Source organism: Crotalus tigris, unplaced genomic scaffold (genome assembly GCF_016545835.1).
Source record: "Crotalus tigris isolate CLP2741 ecotype Arizona unplaced genomic scaffold, ASM1654583v1 scf7180000019060.718356, whole genome shotgun sequence".
NCBI lineage: Eukaryota > Metazoa > Chordata > Lepidosauria > Squamata > Viperidae > Crotalus > Crotalus tigris.
This window is the reverse complement of record NW_024097351.1, coordinates 508720-530000: the sequence shown is the minus strand read 5'-3', so window position 1 is coordinate 530000 and position 21281 is coordinate 508720. Positions and strand designations below refer to the sequence as shown.

General features: G+C 37.5%; 1 protein-coding gene across 1 annotated transcript in view; it reads left to right on the top strand.

The window, feature by feature from the left end:
- CACNA2D2 (calcium voltage-gated channel auxiliary subunit alpha2delta 2) overlaps positions 1–21281 on the top strand; it is a 238555-nt gene that overhangs the window by 164117 nt on the left and 53157 nt on the right. The window contains exons 11-14 of the mRNA XM_039358660.1: positions 10956–11045; positions 11343–11426; positions 17451–17525; positions 17877–17951. Of these exons, the coding sequence (XP_039214594.1) occupies positions 10956–11045; positions 11343–11426; positions 17451–17525; positions 17877–17951 (324 nt within the window). The remainder of the gene's footprint in view (positions 1–10955; positions 11046–11342; positions 11427–17450; positions 17526–17876; positions 17952–21281) is intronic.

Sequence of the window (21281 nt, the reverse complement as noted above, 5' to 3'; positions counted from 1 at the left end):
GAAGGGATCACATCTCCCAGTTTTCCTAAATCAAGCAAAATGAACTCTTGGGAGAATCCTACTCTATAGTTCCAGTGTGGACATGTGATCTTGAGTCTAACTACATGCAATCTGCACTGAAAAACTAGAGTGTTTGTTATACAATTTTGTCGTCCTGCCAACTCCATTCATGTTGCTCTACTTTCACTTACATATGGCTCAAACTGTGGATTCTGATGCACTTCTAATTTATTTCTGAAGTAATTGAACCCTTGTCAGCATCGAAAAAAAGTAATAAGAAAGGTGCTTGCCTAAAACATGTAGCTTAATCCTCACTTTTTTTTTCAAAAAGTGATTGCTCTTTTTCTACAACTCTAATCTGAATACACTGCTACCTCCATACAAAAAATCTGACAATCTTAATAACATTTTGAGTGGATGGCTTCCCACACTCGTGCTACTTCTTTCTGTCTTCTTTATTTGTATGTTTAAAACAATATTAAATAAAATGGATGCCAGAAGCAATCCTAAAATATTTTGCCTATGTTGGCTCTGCAGAATCTACATTTTGATTTTCAGCTGATAATCTGTTTCCTTCCTATAATGTCTATGTATTTCATCAGATGCTATGGCAGTTTGAATGAATATTGTCTAATATCCAAATACTAGGAAGAAACAACTCTAGTTTTTTAAATTATCTTTATTATTAAAGTTATATCACAAATACCTACCCAAAGCCGGTTAGGCACAGCCAATTGCTGCCTTATTGGATTAGTAGTGTGTGCCTTACAATAGATTCCACAAAGCTAGTGCCCTCCTTTTACTTTGAATTACATATTTAAACCCAAATTTAATATCAGAGAACGATGGGATATGTAATCTAGAATGCAGTATCTTGCAGATTGGGAAATTGGGCATAAATTACATGTGCTATTCAGAGAATGGTGCTTGAATCTTATCCTCCTGGGACAGAGTGAGTTTTCCCAATGGGTAAATCTTTTCCTGTTTCCAATCCCGAGAGGGCTAAAAACAGGGTGAAATCAGCTTTTGACTTTCAAATATATTCCAGATTATATATTTTTCTCCTTTGCTTCACAGAATAAAAGCTGAAATCCCACTCTTGATTTTTTGGTCTTCCACTTGAGTCTCGGAACTGGGGCGATGAAAATACACATGGAGATTAGCAAAGAACTGCAGTGGGGGGAAGGGAGAGAAAATTGCACTGCATCTTTTGCCCTATTTCATTTTGCCCTGTTCCTTTACTTCTTGATGAATTGCTTTTTGATGGTTCTATTAAAGCAAAGCAAATCCCCTTTCTTGGTATTTTTGAATGTAGAAGATTGAATGCCTTCATAGAGTAAGAGGAAGGGAGGGAGGGTGGCTCATAGACAATATGCTAAAGAAATGCAAAATCAATTAGTTCAGCCCTGCACCTTCTCCACTATCACCTCAAGGGGAGGCTAATCTGTTCCATTTCTGAATCATCTGCTAGAAAGGAGTTTAGAGATATACTTTGTGTCTTTGGGATGGTCTGCTAAAAGGCATAGTTTCTCCTGAGCCAAACTTTCTCTCCACTCCTAAACTTAGTTGCTTTGGAGAAAGAAGTTTCATCTCCCCGTGCTTCACACGGGAAGAAAGGAGAATGGAGCATCTCCTTCTTTCATCAGAATTGTGAGACATAAGTCATACATACTGCTCAAGCAAAATAGTTCTGTCATCCCCAGTTGTCTCAAGACCAATTCTGTCTCTATAGCAATATTTATTCATTAATTATTTGGTGTATCAATATAGTATCTGTGTTGTATATACTATAGAATTCAAGATACTATATAGAAAATAGAACTACATTCTCTATTCTAGATTAGACTAGAAATCTAGTATCAATCAATATCTAGGTCACTCTCTTCAATCTAGATCTTCTTAGCTTTTGTTTTACGCTTTTATTGTAATGTGATACCTTGTCATCTAAAAACTTGTTGCCAGATGACCTCACTGCTGAATATGCTGATGGCTTGGCTGAAAATAAATATGAAGAATGATGCTAGCAGATAACACTGTGTTCTGTTTGCCATTTGGCTTTTATGGCTGCTTCATATATGCAAGTCATTATTTAATACTGCAGTTGTCAAATGATAAGCAGGGCAAGAGCAATTGATTAGTATCAGGTTCTTGATTCCCTGTAGGCAGCACATGAGGATATGCCATAAGGAAATAATTGTTCTGTTTTTATCTTGACAGATAAAATGCAATAATCTGTATGTTTGGGTAATACCTGTCAGTGCTGATATGGAGTCTGCTATAGGTGGCTGCAAGGTATCAGTTGTAAACAACCCCATGATTGCTTATGCAAGTACATACCTATAATCATTAGTGAAGACCTCAGCAGTATATATTCAATATAATATTTACATGGATTCAAATCTATTATTTGAATCCATGTAAATATGGACTTGTTTTCCATATTAAAATATTTTAACAAACACAAACATATGCTTTCCTCCATAAAGCCAGTTCCCATACTAGATTGATATAAATAGATACGCCAATAGAACTATTTGTAGTTTTCATTGATTTCAGCCACAAACCCGTGCAGACAAATAAATGTGTATTTCTTTCAGTTAAGCTGCAAATTGTTAACAGCACCACGCACTTTACACTGTCACCACTTTCAAGTCTTTCCTGACTATGCATTGCTCCATTTAAAGAGCAGAACACCTTTAGGAGGGGAAAAAGTAAAGAGAGCTGCAGGATGGAGCTTATTCCAATGAATACTTCATTCTGCTACCCCTCACTCAGAGCTTCAGCTAGGAACAGGGACAGACAGGGCATTGGACCAGCATGCCCCTCCTCCCCTGGCTTACCTTCTGAGGCTCCAGTGGAGCTAGCAACAAATTGATCGGTTAATTCCCCATTGTACTTTCTGGCATGTTGCCCTTTTTCATTTAACAGCATTATTTAAGTGCCAAACAGACAGTACGAAGCCTTTAGTGATAAAATCTAAAGGAGAGGAATCTACAATTCTTCAAAATGGAGCAGAGTCAAACATGCAACCTCAAGTTCTTATTTCACTTTTAAATGTTTCCCTTCCTCCATCCAGCTGTTCTCCTTTTTCTTAAAATAAACCCATATGAAGCACTACTTGAGAAGAAGTGTAGCATTAGTGTCTTCAATACTTAACAAAATGAATGAAACATTTTGGGGGAAAAAAACCATCAGTGAATACTGTCACTTGAAACATTAGCACTTGTATGCCTTTTCCTAAGTGTGAACATCCAATCACATCCTGTAAACACAGCACACCTGTCCCAAGACATTCCATTAATGAATGCAATATGATGTCACTTCCAGGATGGGCATTTTGAATCTTGGTTCAGAACTGGTGGTGGCCAGCTTGAGAGTGGCAGACCAACTTGGGAGCTATGGTGGAAGCTAAGTACAATGGACAGCTCCCAAACTGGGTTTCTCCCTGCTGGTATCTGCTGTTTAAGGTGATCACTCCACTTGCTTAATTCTCTACCGGAGAGACCTGTGCCAGCCATGAGCAGAACTGAAATCACTGATGGGTGACATTAGATCAGGCATGTCAAACTCGCGACGCCGCGTGATGTATCGGAGCTTTTTCTCCATTGCCGGCAATGGGGTAGGCGCAGTTTTGGGATTAGATGAAACTTCTATCCTTCTGACACTTCTCTCATCATTTCTCTCTTATTAGTATTCTAAATTAATTGCTTGTTTTTTTTTATGAAATTAAAGGGTAGCCACGTTATGGCATGTCATAATGAAGGACAAGTATTGTTAGGGTCAGAAGTCCCTTATTGTTCAAGACGGTTGCATTTTGATAGAATTCTTCTATAATACATTTATCATACCTTCCTTAATTATTATACAGGCAACTGAACACAAGACTGCCCTTTTTTCCCTTCCACCTAGGAAATGCAAAAAAAAAAAAAAACACTTCCCAGCATATCTGCAAAAAATTAGTCTGTTTTTGAGGCAAATGATCATAGATTTTAAAATAATAAATGTTTAAGATGTGATCATGTTATAAATTTAATTCCAAATATATCTACAGAGGCATATTTCATTTAAAAAGTACAAAAGTAGTTTTTCACCACCTTGAGGAAATTCTGCTTGTAACCATTTCATTGCACAAATATTAGTTGTTTAATTTCTGCCACCATAACACATATTAGAAAGAGTTTGCTGAAATACATCCCTATGGTAGGGATAAACACTGACAGCATCTTATCTATCTCCCCAAAGAGCCTTGCATCAGCAAACAGGCTTTGTGTTCATTTCATTGAAGCACGAAAGAGACAACAAGCATGCCTATCAAATAATCACACTTAACTGGACTCTCAGCTGCCTTAAGTTTTGAGTCCAATTATGGGAATCTATGATTAAACTGCCTGTCATCACAAACGTCAGATTTCATCTGCCTGAAGTCTCAGAGAGAAGCAGATCAGCAGAGTAATAGAGCCATTTATATCCCAGATTTAAAATGTTTGAGCATTTGCTACTGTGCAGAAATTAGGTACTAAAGTGAGGCTGCTATATAAGCAGTGCCAGATGTTAAGTTAGTGGCCTCAATTGTGCTTGCTATTAAATATGTTTTAAAAGCTACATATTTGTCTGTCTAGAATAATCAACAGTACAATAATGAAACGGCAGCCATAGACCCCATAAGCACAGACACTTTATGCAATTATGTGTTTATTGGGACAAGAATGAGACAGTTTTACTCAGTTTTACTCCTTGAAAATTGGTTTCTATAAACTTTAAATCATTTTGTCCACAGGATTTGGTTTTTAGTAACACTTGATAGGCTGCACAAAGCATCTGTGTGGGCCATTTCTTCAAAAATGTGGGCTGTTCAAGTACAGACAACCTGAGAAAGCCTCAAAGTAGCTGTGATGTGGCTGCATCAAGGCTTCCAGGAGGGGCACTTCACTTACAGCAATGCACTTTTCAAAGTACTTCTTTCAAATGCTCAACATAACCCCAGAACCTAATTATTTGCTGAATAAAAAGCAAAAGCGTGAGAGAGCTGGTGAATTTCCAGGCACTCAGCCTGAGTTCACTTGTGTTGTTCAGACTAGTGATGTGATAGCAAGATCCCCACCGCTCACCTTGATAACCATTTATTTTTTCCAAGCTTTTCAACCCTGGAGAGGATCTTTCTCATGAAAGTTCAGGAAAATCAGATGGGGGGGGGGAAGGGGAATCACTTCTAACGCTAAGCACTCCACCTTTTGCTCCTGGCAGAAAGACGGGCTATAAATCAAACAGTCAATCAATAGGGCTGAATCAATTGTTCAACTCCATTTCCCTTCTTGCTATTTTACAGCAACCAAGAGAGGAAGGAAGCACACTTGTCTCCCGAAATAATGAATTGGTGTGAATGATACAGAAAAAAAAAGATTTTTCCAATTTTTGATTCATCAAAAAAGAATTAATGCATACATCTATACTCGTAGTATTTTAAAATGGCATTTTTAGGATATGAAAGGGAAACAGGAATTCATTCTTGCTTACTTCTGTTATAGTAGCTGCACATTTATACTGTGAAATAATTCAGCAGCAGGCAATTTGTTTGGGAGAGATATTTGGAATGTATAGTCACAAAATGGCTACCACTCTGGATTTGCCTAATCATAATCTGAACTAGCCTCCCCACCAGGTTCTCTTCCATTCCAGTTGGATATTTGTGAACCTGAAGGTAGCTTCCAAACAATTAGAAGTAAACAGGACTAAGCAATTCTTCCTCCACAGTCTTGATATCACTCACACAGACACACACACACACTGACACACTTTTTTGCAGTCTCCAGAAACATGAAATATATACTTTCCTTTCCACTTTCAGGATGGAAATTCAGAAATCATTTAGAAATGTTACAAGTATGGCATCCCTGCTTGTTGACTTGGTCCCAGAAAATGGAATCAGAATTGAGAAGTTTGCATATTCTACCAGTACTTAAGCAGAAAGACTTCTCTATGGCTTTAGAAGGACTTTGCCAAGAGGCCAACTAAAGCTGACAATCATATGGAAAGCAAGATATGAAGACCAATCCTTGAAGAACCACAGCAGATAAATGCTTTCCATGATTGAGTGCACACGGGTGGGAAGATAACTTTCCTGCCATAATAATGAATTAAGACGTGCGTGACCTTCAGTGAATTTGTAGTTCAGATTTCTATTGATTGCCACTCTTCTCCAGAATGTTTTTCAGTAATTCTATTTCTACCACTACTTTTCTTTTTCTCTCGCTCTGCCTATATCTCTTCCACCCCACTTTGCCTTTCCACCCCTTTCTCCCCCCCCCTGTACTACATCATCCGGAAATAATACATTCTTTTGATGCTTCAGGCTGAAATTCTTGCCTGCCATGCTTCTCCATGGCAACCTGCAGGGAAGGTTAATTGATTTGGGGGAAAGTGTGTGTTTCCTTCATGCTGACAGTAAGGACTGACTGGAACATGCTCTCTCTTACAGTATTATGCTTACCAAGACCATCAGGCAATCAGCGTGGCTTTTAGTGTATGGAAATGCTGGTGTCATTTCTCCACACCCATTCGCTGTCCCCCTCCCCCACCATTTCTTCCCACTATTTCCTACACACACACACACCCCGTTGCTCACCATCATTCCTGCAGAATTCACAAAAAGGGCAAAATCCAATATATGTTCATAAAGGGTTCAACTTTCTGCCTCTGTTTGCTCCTCTTCGGTAGCTTTCTGGTTTATCAGCTCCAGTGTATTTAATAGATTCAGTCTTTCGCTACAAGCTGAAGAAGTCAGTAAATGAAACTGAAGGAATTGTGCCATTACTATTCCTCCCTTGTTTACATTGGTGTCACACTGAAATGCAGAGTATGGGAGAAAATTCTGATTTCCACTACTCGAATGAAGCTGCAGCCAGCATATAGATTACCATTAGATAAGGCATGTGCAGAAGTCTAATGTGCACATATAGCGAGAAGTCCCAAGTACTTCCCAGCATGCAAATATACAATGAAATTCATGCATGTACAGGTCCAACTTGATTCCTGCACACAGATGTTCTTTTCATGATGGTATTTTGGCAACAAGTATAGGGTTTTTTTAAGTAATTCAAACAGATGGAGATAAAGAAAGTTGTTTTAATTGCCCATCTAAAACTGTGTATTTTGTTGTCTAATTTAAGCTCAATCTAACATAGCCAAGAGGGCCTCAGTTATGTTAGAAATAGTCAGTGTTTCATGTATTCTCTAAGGCACATGAAGACATCATGCTTGACAAGCCTGCGCATGTGACAAAGTCTATGATTATTATTTGTGGGATTTTGTTTTCATTGGTACCATAAGATAGATTCATTTGAAAGTTATATCAACTTTTATTTTCCAGAAGCATGTGTTACTTCTTTCTTCTCCCACTTTTGCTTGTAGGAGTAGATGCTTTTCATTATTATTATTGTGTATTAAACCAGATTCAGCTCCCCCAATGGTAGAAATTGTTCATGCAGAAATACTTAAGTCCTGTATGAAATCATGAAATTAAATTTAACATTGAAATTCAGAGATGTCCTCATTAAAGACTGTATTTCTTGAATATATGAGCTAGGTTGCCATTTTCTTTATGTCTTCTCTCTAAACTGTCTTTCAATAATTCTGTTTTTACACTGCCAACTCAAGACATATTTGCAAGACCAGTCCATCCAAGTTCATCATAAAAGAAGTGGACTCTGACCTGTAATTAACCTCATCTTTTCAACAAATGCAGAGAAGACTTAGAGAACATCATATGCCAATTTATGTTCACCCTCCAGCTAGCCAATAGGAGACATCAAAGGTTTTGCGATCATCCACTGTAAAGTAACAAATACCACCAGCTCACATATCCTCCATAGAAAAAGGAAATAAAATAAATTGCCAATGTCCCTTTCTTGTCCCTACTTTCCAGAACTCATTTTTTTTGGGGGGGGATATTTGTCTGGTGGCTTGCAGGCAGATCTGCTGAAAAAAATGTCACCAAAAAGACTGAAATCCTTGAGGAGTGTTTCAGCACCATTATTGCTGCCCCTCTCCAAAAGAGAGCCAGTCTGCCGTAGTGGTTAAGCACTAGGCTAGAAACCAGAAGACCATGGGTACTAGTCCTGCTTTAAGCAGGAAGCCAGCTGGGTTATCATGAGGCAGTCGCTTACTGGAGACAAGGGCAAAGCATTTCTGAAAAACCTTGCAAAGAAAAATGCAACCCGTAGTCATCAGGTTTCAAAATCATTGGTCAGCTAGAGAGTACATTGGTCAGTCAGGTATAAATATGCATCCCTCTTCTTGTCTATCATTTTGTTTGGTTCTTAAATTATCAGAAGTTTCACAATCAGGGTTGGCTGCAAAATCATCAAGGCACTATTCCACTAAAGCAGAGGGAAAGGGAGGGGGAAGCATTTTACGTGTGTGTGCGTGTGTGTGTATGCACACACACACACACACACACACACACACACACACACATACACAATTGGGGCCGCAAGCATGTGCACCTCATTTTTGCTGCATGGACACTAGCACTGCCCCATTTTTGCCATGTGGCACTCTGTTTTCTCCACATGGCACCCTGTTTGTGTAGCAGCATGAGTGGGGGTGAGTGCACGCACATGTGCACGCACTGGCCAGCCTGTTCCATGGCCCGGTGGCCAGGAGGCCACAGCCCAGTAGTGGGCCGTGGCCCACAGGTTGGCGACCCCTGCACTAAGGTACAGTTCATGTGCTCAAATTATTAAAACAGCAGAAATGATGGTATGGATGTAAGCAACTGGGCCTTTACTGGGCATTAAAAACATTTTTAAAATGTAATGAAAACTATCTTTTCTCCATGTTCTAGCTCTCCCTCTTAAGGCTTTTCCAAAAAGGCTGTTGACGGTAGTATGAATGGCAGCATGCCTCTGAATACATAGGTCATTTCTCAAAATGAAGGTTGTGAGACAATCAATTAACAGTTGTTCAAGAGTTCCTTCCAAACAAATGTTTCCGAACAGGCTTGCTAATTTGATGCAGAAGCATGCTGAATGCAAAGCAGGTGACCCTGTATGAAGCTTCTGCATATTCCTACTGCAATGTTTGCCATTCAAAAGAGGAGTACATGTAATTATGCCAGGGGAGCATGAAGATTCTGTACAAAGCTCTATAGGACGAATGTATAATGGAGGGAAAAGTGGGAATGTTGAGAAGATTGAGAAGGAAGTTCCAGGAGTGGATGAGGGATTTACAAGTTATAGAGTTGAAGGGAAAGAGCAGTTGGGCTGTGACCTTTATCTCAGTGTGACTGTGCTGGGAGACACAGGGTCAAAAGCCATTTACAACTTGCTTGGGGTTTTGCAAGCTGCAATATTTTAAGAATAGTTAAAGAGAATCCAATGCAAGGCAAGGAAAAGCTTTTTCTCTCCCCGCTCCCCATACCTCACAAATTTGGTAAATTGAAGTCTGTAATCTTCGAAATGTAAGCCAAATGTCAGGAATTATGCAAAAGTGAGCAAGCTCATCTTTACCATTAAAATGATCATTTTATTTCATGCCCGTATCTAATGCAATAAAATCATATTTTCCTCCCATGGAGTGACTCAACCATATTCATGTTATTATGAATTATCATCTGGCTCCAAACACTAAACTACTTCCCAAAGAATGGCTTACAACTGAAAAAAAATGTTTTTTTGCAAAATGTTGGTCATTGTTTTGTAAAAAATGGGCAATAATACAAACATAGAATTCAATACATCTGTGAAGTTATTATATCTGAGATCATTCCGAGTATCTTGATCCAAGATTTGGGTCTAATCCTAGCATATTTGATATCAAAAACATATTTCATCACAGCCTCTCAGTTGTAAATAGATGAATTAATAAATTTCAACTCTTCTGTGTATAGCACTATTTATATTGCATTTTTAAAGTTTTGCTGATATTAACAATTCTGTATTCCATATCTCTCCCCACATTTATATTCAATAGAAAAACCCATATTTTTTTCTTCATAGAGACCAATGTTCCGTTTCCCCTTTATGGGAAAAAAATAGATTTTGATAGCATACCTTTCAAACAGGTTTTAGATTACTTATTTTCTCCAATATGTGGATTGTGATATTTTATCTATCTTATTGTTTGTTTTTCAAATTTGCACCTATGCCCTCCCCAACAATGCCAGCTGCAGCAGTTGGACAATAATAAAACTATATCATATCACAACTAAAAAATACTCTGGTACTAACTTAAATGAGATTCAGCTTCTAAAATTATTTTTTCAAATTAGGTTTAAAGGTAATCAAAGTGGGTAAATAGTATAAGTCATTAATAGAACCCTGTAGCTATTTTTTGAAACCCAGGATAAAAAGCATAATCCATATAATTCACTACGATAAAACTTAGAGGCAAAATGTATATAATTGGCACTAGTTTTATGATGTCCAAGCAGGTTCAGTGCAGGTACAACTTGGTTTGGACCCTAATGTGGTAGAAACATGTGAAGCTGCCAGTTTATAGACTGTGCTGGAGATGAGCTGAAAGAGGCCAGGCTTCTAAGTTTAGTGATAACTAGATTAAATTAAGCCATGAGTTAGAGGTGAAACTGTTAGATTGACTGAATAAACATTTTGACAAAATTGATTGCTTAGGCAGTCTTCTTCAACATGTGTCTCCTGTGTCTGCTGGACTGCAATAATTATATTTTCCAGCTGATAAAAGTGTATTCAGGTTGTAATTCAGCACATCTGGATTGCTTCAGCTGGAAGAAAAGTAGCTTTGGGGCATTTGAGGAGTCTGCTGTTTCTCAATCTGAAAGCTGCTAAAAATTGTCAAACGAATAAATCCTCAAAGATACGCTGCTGTGAGCTTGCTGAACAAATGATGCTATGATATACACATAGTGCTATATTTCATGTTTCTGGATGAATGCATGTTATGTGTTGTTGTTAATTTTAGTCTCTTTCTGTTTCCTGCAGGAATATCTCAATGTCCTAGGAAGGCCCATGGTCTTGGCCGGAAACAAAGCAAAGCAAGTTCAGTGGACCAATGTCTATCAGGATGCTTTGGTAAGGAAAACAACTTTATGAAATATTGTAACCAGCTTTTTTCCACTTTCATTTGCTTGTGTGGTTTATACATTGTAATATGGTTCAAATTAGTATTTAGTATTCAGTATCCCTTCAGATTCCCAAACCTGTTAATCTTGAGATGGTTTCTTGTCCCCATTTTCTTCTGGATCAAAGTCTAACTGCTTCACTCTTCAATATTATGAGTTAGAGATGCTATTATAATTATGAATTGGCCAGTTACGGTCTTACAGTTAATGCCATATTTGACTTTTGTTGTTGTTGTTACTTTTTTAGGGCCTGGGTTTGGTGATAACAGGCACTTTGCCTGTATTTAACCTCACTGAAGATAGTCAGTCTCGTGGGAGCAGTGAATGGAAGGTATGTTCCTATGTTGCAAGAAGCTGCCACCGTAATCATATTAGGTGGCTGTTGTTATCCCCTCATCCCCTTTGCTTTGTGCACGTGCTCCACAGAGAATCCACAGTATTCCTTGATTTATCCCTTGGTTTTCAGTCAAGTAGCATCCTCAACTGAAAATCATCTTTTCTTGAAATTGGCTCTGAATTGTTATCAAATCTTCGAAATGTATTTTGGGGGATAGATGGACAGACAAAAGATAAGATGCTAAATAGATACAACAGCCTTTTCCAATGGGGTGCCTACCAGATATAATTGAGAATTCTGGGGATCATAGTTCAGCACACATGGAGGGCACTATGTTGGAGAAGACTGGGATAGAGACATGCCACTTTTCCTGGGACTCCACTTACAGTACTGATAGTAAGCCAGCAACCAACCAATATTCATACGCTAAAAAGAATACACTTAGATTCCCAAACATTTTTGTATAACAAAACTGTAAATAGAAGTGTTTCTTTTCTAAACATATTTAGTATCAGTAATATCCCATAATATCATTTTGAAGGTACGGTATATCTTGTATCAGCAAGTAATGGAGAATGTTCTCTTACATATGTTGAATGAATTGGTGCTGCAGTATAGGAAACAAAGAAAAAAAATACAATAGGCAAAAATAATACACCAAGAAATTGTCCTAAACATTTATAATCACAGTTTAGGGGCAATTATGAGGAGGGAATGTAAAAGTATATAAGCATATAAATGATGTTAAATCTGTCCAGAATGGCAAACATGTGAAGGAATATTACTACAATCGAGTAAGACAAAACTCTCCCATTTCATTCATCCATAATTTCAGCTTACATTGCTGGTAAATTAAATTATCCTTTCACACCAAACCTAGATATTGACAAATATCTATATGATTCCATACATTTGATAACATGGGTGTTGGAATACAAGCAAATTACTGAGCAGAATTATGTTTATTTCATCATTAATGTAAGCTGAATTTTTTATTTAAATAGGAAGAGTTTAATTGTATTTATTAAACTTGTACTGAACTGAAATTGAACTCTTTGAGATGCTTCTTAGGATATATTTGGCCTGTGATGCATTTTGTTTATTGAGCGAAAAGCCAAAATTGTGTATTATTATTATTATTATTTTAAATTTGTATTCATAATACAATTAAAACAACAATGGACAAACATGACATTCCAGAGTGAATTTTCCTATCAGTTCCTATCATAGTACAAAAGTTTAATACATTGTTCTTAACCTCTATATAAGTCTCATCTTCTATACAATGCAATTATATATACAATTATATGTACAGTTATGTATATCTTTTAATTCTACCATTAACTTGAAGTCCGAGCAGTTCTTAATTCATACCAACGGTAAAATTTGCCCCAGATTTCAAAGTATTCGTGTTCTGTTTTGTCTTTCATAATCATTGTAAGCCTGTCCATCTCAGCACGTGATAGAATTTTATGTAGGATTTCTTCTTCAGTTGGAGTTCCCTTATTCCTCCAATTTTGAGCAAAATGCCTGTGATGCATTTTGTTTATTGAGCGAAAAGCCAAAATTGTGTATTATTGAAATAGGAGAGATTCTATATAGGCCTAAATGCTATTGCTATTGCTATCCAACTTAGAGTTAATTGTTGAAATGGTGAAGTGTATGAATTTATATATATATTAGGATATGTACTGTGAGTAATATTTTATGCCTATTTTACTGGTTCTCCTCTGCTGTGGCATCACATTGAAGAGAGTCTTCAAAAAACTATGGCAATGTTATAGAGAGCAAGTAATGATCTATTAAAAATACACTTGGACCAAAATTATTATTATTATTAGTAGTAGTAGTAGTAGTAAAGTTGGAAGGGACCTTGGAGGTCATCTAGTCCAATCCCTTCCTCAGGCAGGAAACCCTATACCATTTCAGACAAATTGCTGTCCAGTCTCTTCTTAAAAACTTCCAGTGTTGGAGCATTCACCACTTCTGGAGGCAAGTTGTTCCACTGGTTAATTGTTCTAACTGTCAGGAAGTTTCAAGGTTGCTTCTCTCCTTGATTAGTTTCCACCCGTTGCTTCTTGTCCTGCCTTCAGGTGCTTTGGAGAATAGCTTGACTCCCTCTTCTTTGTGGCAGCCCCTGATATTGGAACACTGCTATCATGTCCCCCCTCATCCTTCTCTTCATTAAACTAGACATACCCAATTCCAGCAGCTGTTCCTTATATGCTTTACCCTCCAGTCCCCTGATCATCTTTGTTGCTCTTCTCTGTACTCTTTCTAGAGTCTCAACATCTTTTTTACATCGTGGTGACCAAAACTGGATGCAGTATTCCAAATGTGGCCTTACCAAGGAATTGTAAAGTGGTATTAACACTTCACATGATCTTAATTCTATCCCTCTGTTAATGCAGCCTAATGCAGAAGCTTCACCTAGTACAGAATGCAGCTACATGGGCAATTCTGGCCGTGCAAAGAAGGACACATTTGGTCCCAGTTTGCTTCTGGCTTCAGTTCAAGGTGTTGGTTATGACCTATAAACCCTACATGGCATAGGGCCAGGCTACCTACAGAGCCATTTTTGTCCCATTACATTAGCACATCCCATCCAGTCAGGCAGGGAAGGAGTGGACACCGTCAGTTAAAGAACTCCAATTGGCAGACCTAGGAAGAGAAGTTCTCTGCCATTGTGGAATATTGTACACCCCCCACCAAGATGAGATGGCCTCCTAGCCTTCCAAAAAGGAGTCAAAACCTGGCTCTGTGGCCTCTCATGGGGAGCCCAAAGGAGTCACGTAATAATAACAAATAATATTATTGATGATTTTATTAATGCAGCAGCATAAATGCAGTGGCTATATATTCATATACTTTATCACTCTATATGGCAAGACGAGCAAGTGCCATTAAATAGATCACACATTTCTTTTTCTCCCCAGTGGGTAGATTCACAGCATGTCTACAGCAATCTGTCTCATCTGCATTATGCTCCTACATCCCTACTTGTTCAGATTTATTAGCAGCAATAGATCTGCCATGGCATTCTATGTCAGCTTGCTTTTCAGCAGGCAATGATCTGTTTCCCAACTAGGTAAGTGACAAGGCCAAAGACCAAGCCATTTATTCTCCAGGGAGCCTAGTTATGGCTTCATAAAGCAGCATGGCAGCTCCACTGAAATGAGCATCCCATGCTGCGCCATTTAGTCGTTGACACGGTGGCTTCTTGCAGGTGTCTTTTTAAAGAAAAAAATGTACTTTTCTTTACAAGAACCCAATAAAGGTTGGCTATGCATTTTCATCAGTCATTGGAAAGGGTCTGGTTTCTCCAATACTCTGGTATGACTCCCAGGATTAATGTGTTTTATGCCATAGCTCAGAAAACCTAGGTGCAAAATGTCCAGTCCTCTTGAAGGACAATGCTGAGAATCAGATATTCCTTTTGAATTTGAGTTACAAGTTGTTCTTTAAATCTCGCCAAGCCTGGCTACATGTACTCCTTAAAGGGTGAACATTGCACATAAGAAATTCACTTCTAGTCTGCAATTTTCTCTGGCTCTTCCTTGCAAGCCTCTGATAAAATATTACCGAAGGATATTGATATTGGTAGATGCCATTAGATATTTCAATCATCGTTCACACAGAAAGGGAGTGTAACAATCCTCTCCAGATTTTTCAGGCATCTAGTATTCCGGATCTCTCTTTGTTTTCCACAATGTAACCTTTTTTATTGTTGTTAATTGCAAAGTCGTGCCTGACCCATCGCGACCCCATGGACAATGTTCCTCCAGATCTTCCTGTCCTCTACCATCTTCTGGAGTCCATTTAAGTTCACACCTACTGCTTCAGTGACTCCATCCAGCCATCTCATTCTCTGTCTTCCCATTCTTCTATTGCCCTCAATCTTTCCCAGCATTAGGCCCTTCTCCAGTGAGTCCTTCCTTCCCATTAGGTGGCCAAAGTATTTGAGTTTCAACTTCAGGATCTGGCCTTCTAAAGAGTAGTCGGGGTTGATCTCTTCTAGGACTGACCGGTTTGAACGCCTTAAAGAGAGGGAATAAAATATAAATACATTTATAATGTTGTAAAGATTGGAATCCATTTCTTTATGTTATCACTTTTCTATCATTTCTGTCTTATTTATCACTTTTCTTTGACTTTTTTCTCTTTTCTTTTCTTTAAATATTTTTAAAGAAAACCTAGCAGACAACTTTGTCTCCCAAAAAGTAGAGAAGGGAACGAGGGGATTAGCCATATTGGACCTAATTCTCATTAACAGGGATGAAATGATAGAAGGTGTTGAAGCCACAGGAACCTTGGGGGGGAGTGATCATGCAATATTGGAATTCAACATTATGCAAGCACAAGCATGTAGAACACAGTCAAACTAGAGTCTTGGACTTTAAGAGTGCGAATTTCAATAAACTTAGAGAGAGCTTGGGAAGAATTCTATGGATGAGAATCCTCAAGGGGAAAACAACTCAAGAAGCTTGGGAAATTTGAAAAGTGAGATAATAAAAGCTCAGTCTAGCACAATACCAGTGAAGAAGAAAAATAACAGTTATCAAAAGAAACCAGCATGGCTGCATAAAGAACTTTCTGATAAATTGAAAGACAAAAAAGATAAATATAACAAGTGGAAAGAGGGGCACATAACTAAGGCAGAATATCAGCAAACAGCCTGAGCCTGCAAAGATGAAGTGAGTAAAGCTAAGATTCAAAATGAACTAAGGCTTGCGACAAAAGTCAAAAATAAGTCAAAAATAACAAAAAAAGCTTATTTCAACATGTAAGTGACATTAATTAATTAAATTAATATGGACAGCCATTTGTCTGAAATGGTAGAGGGTTTCCTGCCTGTATAGGGGGTTGGATTAAATGACTCCAAGGTCCCTTCCAACTTTACTAAATATAATATAATAATAATAATAATAATAATAATAATAATAATAATAATAATAATAATAATAATCTACTTAGAAATGCTTATGCAGACAGTAAAACACCATGACATAATGTTCCTACATTTGAAAAGAACATACAGTTCAAATTTGTACTGGAGCAGAGGTGTTTAAACTTGGAGCAGGTGCTCCATGACTTGGACTTCTCTAAAGAAAGCTATCCCCTTATTCTAAACTGAGCTGACAAGCCCTGTAGGCATCAATAGCAATAGCAGTTAGACTTATATACCGCTTCATAGTGCTTTACAGCCCTCTTTAAGCAGTTTACAGAGAAAGCAAATTGCTCGCAATAGTTTGGGTCCTCATTTTATCAACCTTGGAAGGATGGAAGACTGAGTCAACCTTGAGCCAGTCAGGATCGAACTCCTGGCTGTGGGTAGAGTTTAGATGCAATACTACATTCTAACCATTGCACCACCATGATTTCTTACAACAAATGTGACAAAGCTCATTCATGGTTGAGATATCTGGTACTATGTGTCCTCCAACTCTGTTCAGCATTAAACAGACAGACATTCAGTTGTCTAAATATTGTGATATTTTACACTTTCTCTTGCTATAAGAAGGGTTTTGGAAATTCTTTGACAGCTCACAGATTATCTTACATCCAACCCCCTTCAGGAAATCAACACATCTTCTCCCAAATACTAAAGCAAAATTCATCTTGTGAAATACTAAATTCATCTTGTGAAAACGTGTTGATATTTCTGTTAGTTTCTCGTGTATACTAGAAGTATTGTCCACTTCTAGTTTTTGAACAATTTAATTGTAAAATGTAAAAGTATATGAGTTGATTGTTATATACTAACTAGACCAATAAATTCTGTGGAGGAAGTAGGCATGGCATATTCTATCCTCCTCCTCCAAATCAATCACCTCCAGATGTGCCGGATTAAAATTCCTGGAATTCCCTGTCAGGACTACTCAAAGAGTGGTTGAAAGCTGCCTTAGACATTAACAGTAGAAATTAATAGAGTCTGCATCTCGACTTGCTCAATTTCAAATAACAGAATAATGAATGATGTAATGAATGAAACTGTCATTGTTTTTTATGTATTTTCAGAACCAGCTCATCCTGGGTGTTGTGGGGATTGATGTGGCTCTAAATGATATCAAGAAGCTGACACCACGATACAATGTGAGTAGGGAAGATGTTCTGTTCATCAAACTCTGTCATTTAAAAAAAGGAAGCAGGATAGGAAGAGGGGTGTTAGTTTTCCTAGGAGCGTCCTCCCTAAATTCTCTACTTCGCCCCCAAACCGTCTTTCATCTTTTTGATGATGATCACTGAGGCAAACTGAAATCCCTTCCTTTCATTTAGAAAATGTGATGGACCTTTATTCTCTGCTTGGGTTGGGTATTAGATAAGCAGGAGGTGACATGGAGTATCATGGTAAAGAAGCTTTGACGCAACTCCATTCTGTCCTTTTGGGATGTAATCTGTTTCTCTTCAGGAGGATTTTCCTTTCTTTTTTGTCTTTCCATCCAGTTGGGGGCTAATGGCTATGTATTTGCTATTGACTTGAATGGATATGTATTGCTACATCCAAACCTGCGACCTCTGGTAAGAATACTTTTGGGCATGTGAATGGGTATTCAAAATCATTGCAAAAAATATGTAGTCATTTATTCCATCGTGTTAGCAGCAACCACAAAATAGAAAGTCAATTTTTGCTCTTTCTTCATTTTTTATCATGATGAGCTCTTCCATTTTTTTCCCTGAACTGACTGCAATAAGCTTGTCGTCTTTCATTTTTCCTGGAAAGATATTCTTGCTGTTATGTGGATACTATGCCTGTCTAAAGGTGAGTATCTCGTACTGCCTGGATTGGAATTAATGAGTTGGGTGGAAATGTTAATGGTGGCAATTTGCCATTATACTGAAACCGTATGTGAACAGCTGTCACAAACAAGTGCACCACTCACATTTTAGCCACCTCTGAGTCACTGATTGACCACCATATGCCACCATCTGGCCAGAAAGTGAGCTTGGCAATTGAAAAGATCAGTTCTCCTGTTCTGTAGAATGTATAGCTGCATATACTTATTATTGACTAATAATCAAAGCTTGGCATAAATGTTTATAATGGATATGTGAAATGTAGCACTCATAAATTATCTGGCCCAAAACGTTTTAACGAATTAAGCATCATATTTTTTCACCTTCACTGTGACTTTGTGAACTCTCCCATCACTCCTTCCAATCTATCTCTTTCATTCTTTGCCCCTTTGATGTTCATTCCTTTACATTCCTAGAACCTTGGGTTTCAACTTCCTGCATTACTTTTTTCTCTAATCTAGTCAGGTGTGAAGCTTTTCTTCCAGAAAATTCATCTTTCCCTATATCCATAATAGCAGAACAGACTTGCAAAGCCTGTCTTTCACCAGAGAGGGCCAACAAACACTCTTAGGTTGTATTTGCAACCCTTGGGATGGTTTTCATGTAATCTTGAAATCCACACATCATTGTCACCAAATCTGATAGTACAGTTTGCTGCAAAAAAATTTAAAAAGAAACAGTAGTGAACTTTTGCTTTTCACACTTTAAATCCTTTTACAAGGCTTAACATTTTCAGCACTTTAAAGTTTGTCAGATTTCTTGGTTTATTGCTTAGCTATTTTCAGGGTGGGGGATGGGTAGAGGGAGATAGTTGTATCTAAAATGTTTGCCTTGGCCCTCCTCATTCTTTTGATTTAGCTTTGTTCTTCTTGGGAGCCTTGCCCAATCAGCTTTTGGCATGGAGCCCCATGCACAAAGACAAAGTATGGCGTCATTGACTCAAAAAAAGATTTAACTATTAAATGCATTATAATGTCGATGAGCATTATACCTGGCGAGATATTTTCAGTGTTTAAATTAGAATTGCAGCCAAAGATTTAGCTAATTACATTAACATTAAAATGTGTAATTTATCCTTTTTTTAAAAAAAGTGGGATTTTGAGGCTATAATCTTACGGATACTTCCCAGGGACTGAGCTCAATTTGACTTTGCTGGATTAAATGTGAAGATATACATAAGACTGCATGATGATAGTATTTTCCCCAGCTAGTTGTCCCATGAACACATTTGCTCATAGGTGTCAAATACAAGTCAGCCACTGCAGCGTATGCTAAACATGGCAATCCTTGAAGGAGTAGTTACCTCAAGTAAACACACAGGGACGACCTGCTTAATTTCCTCAGCAACAAAGTGAGAAAAGATAGCCAATTTGAGAATATATATTAGACAGGAACTGCACAATATCTGCTTATCAGTTAGCCATAGCAGAATTATGGTGTTTAACTGAATTAGGAAATATAGAAGCTCTCTCTATGGTGGAATCTGCAGTGGAAGTTCCATAATATGCACATCATGTATGAATGACAAGAGCTACTGAACTGAACCTTCAGTTAGTCATTCCCTTTGTCTTTATAAACATGGTTGTTCTAACTTACTGGCATTGATAAAAACTAAGGATGTTGGGCAGTGTGAAATTCAGATATTTGGGATTTAAATAATTGTTTTGGCTGCAGGGTGGGATTCATTTACTGTGGCCAAATATGCTCATGTGCTTCAAGTGGAAGAGAAAATATGTTGTTGAGAGTCATTAGCTCATCTTGACAATATAATATATGTATTTCTCTTTCTTTCTTAGCAAATATAGGAAAGAATTAGCTAGGCCATTTTATGAAATATTACTTGTTCGGGGGTATTAACCAAAAGAAAAGGAGTGGATGAAAGCCTTAGGCTAATTTATCTAAGAAGTTCTGCAATCATCAGAATGGAGCAAAAAGAACAGGCTTCTAGCTCAAATACTAGTCAGATAAATCTGTCATTGAAAGGGCAGCCACAAATTAAGGAATTGAAAAATGACATTAATCAGAATGAAATACATTTCATTGGCAGAAATTTCCAGCTCAGTTCATCAGCCTTATTAACAGGCAGATGATGTGGCAGAGATGGACAGAAACCATAACAGTTTATTTAGTCACTTCACTATGACCCTGATCAATAATAGTTCAAATTATTCAGCACAATAAAATCACCCAAGGAACAGCCATAATTCCCTGTGTTTTTGTACGTGTCTGGCTTAAATCCAAACAGCTTTCATAACAATGCCTGTCTTTAAGTAGTACCTTGTTCTTTCAACCCTAGTCATAAAACATTATTTTGGCATATGAGTAGAATATATCTTTCTGGACACTTGAGAATTTAATTAATTTTGAATGCTTCCAAATAACAATGCCAAGTTCCTATTTTTTTCATTAATTAATTGATTGATTCAAATGGCATCCAGACTTACATTTGATGGAGTAAAGTTTGAAAAGTGACTAGTAAAATTTTGTCCTGGTAATGTGGTAGAACTCTATCCTAACTTCACACCGTTGATGTCTTGTTTCATTTTTGCATTTCTTCCTGCTTAGAAATCGGATTACATTTGTACATAAAGAATGTTTAGTACACTAAAACTTGGTTTGGAACTTTCAAACCAATAAAAGCAGTTTTTTCTTTGACATCTTGGTATTAAGTGCTGTGTTAATATCTTTTATTACAATAAATTAGTTACGCACAAAATGGAAAAGATTCTAGCAAAGCTTTTCTTGGCCATATGTATTCTTTCTGACAAACTCATTTTTTTTGTTACCTCTGCTCACTGATGAACCATTTTCATTTATTCTAGGCATTTCATTTCCACCACATACCACTTCTATCACACTCCACAACTTTCAGTTCCAATAGGTATATAAGATACAATAAATAAATATATTCACATTATTATATGCCTTTTATAAATCAATAAAAGTGCAATATAATTTCTCACTTAAATTCATGATTTCTAGCGACTGCTGAAGAATCAAATTGATTCTGCACATACCCTAAAGCCCTACTACGCTCCTCAAATTTTGTCTTGT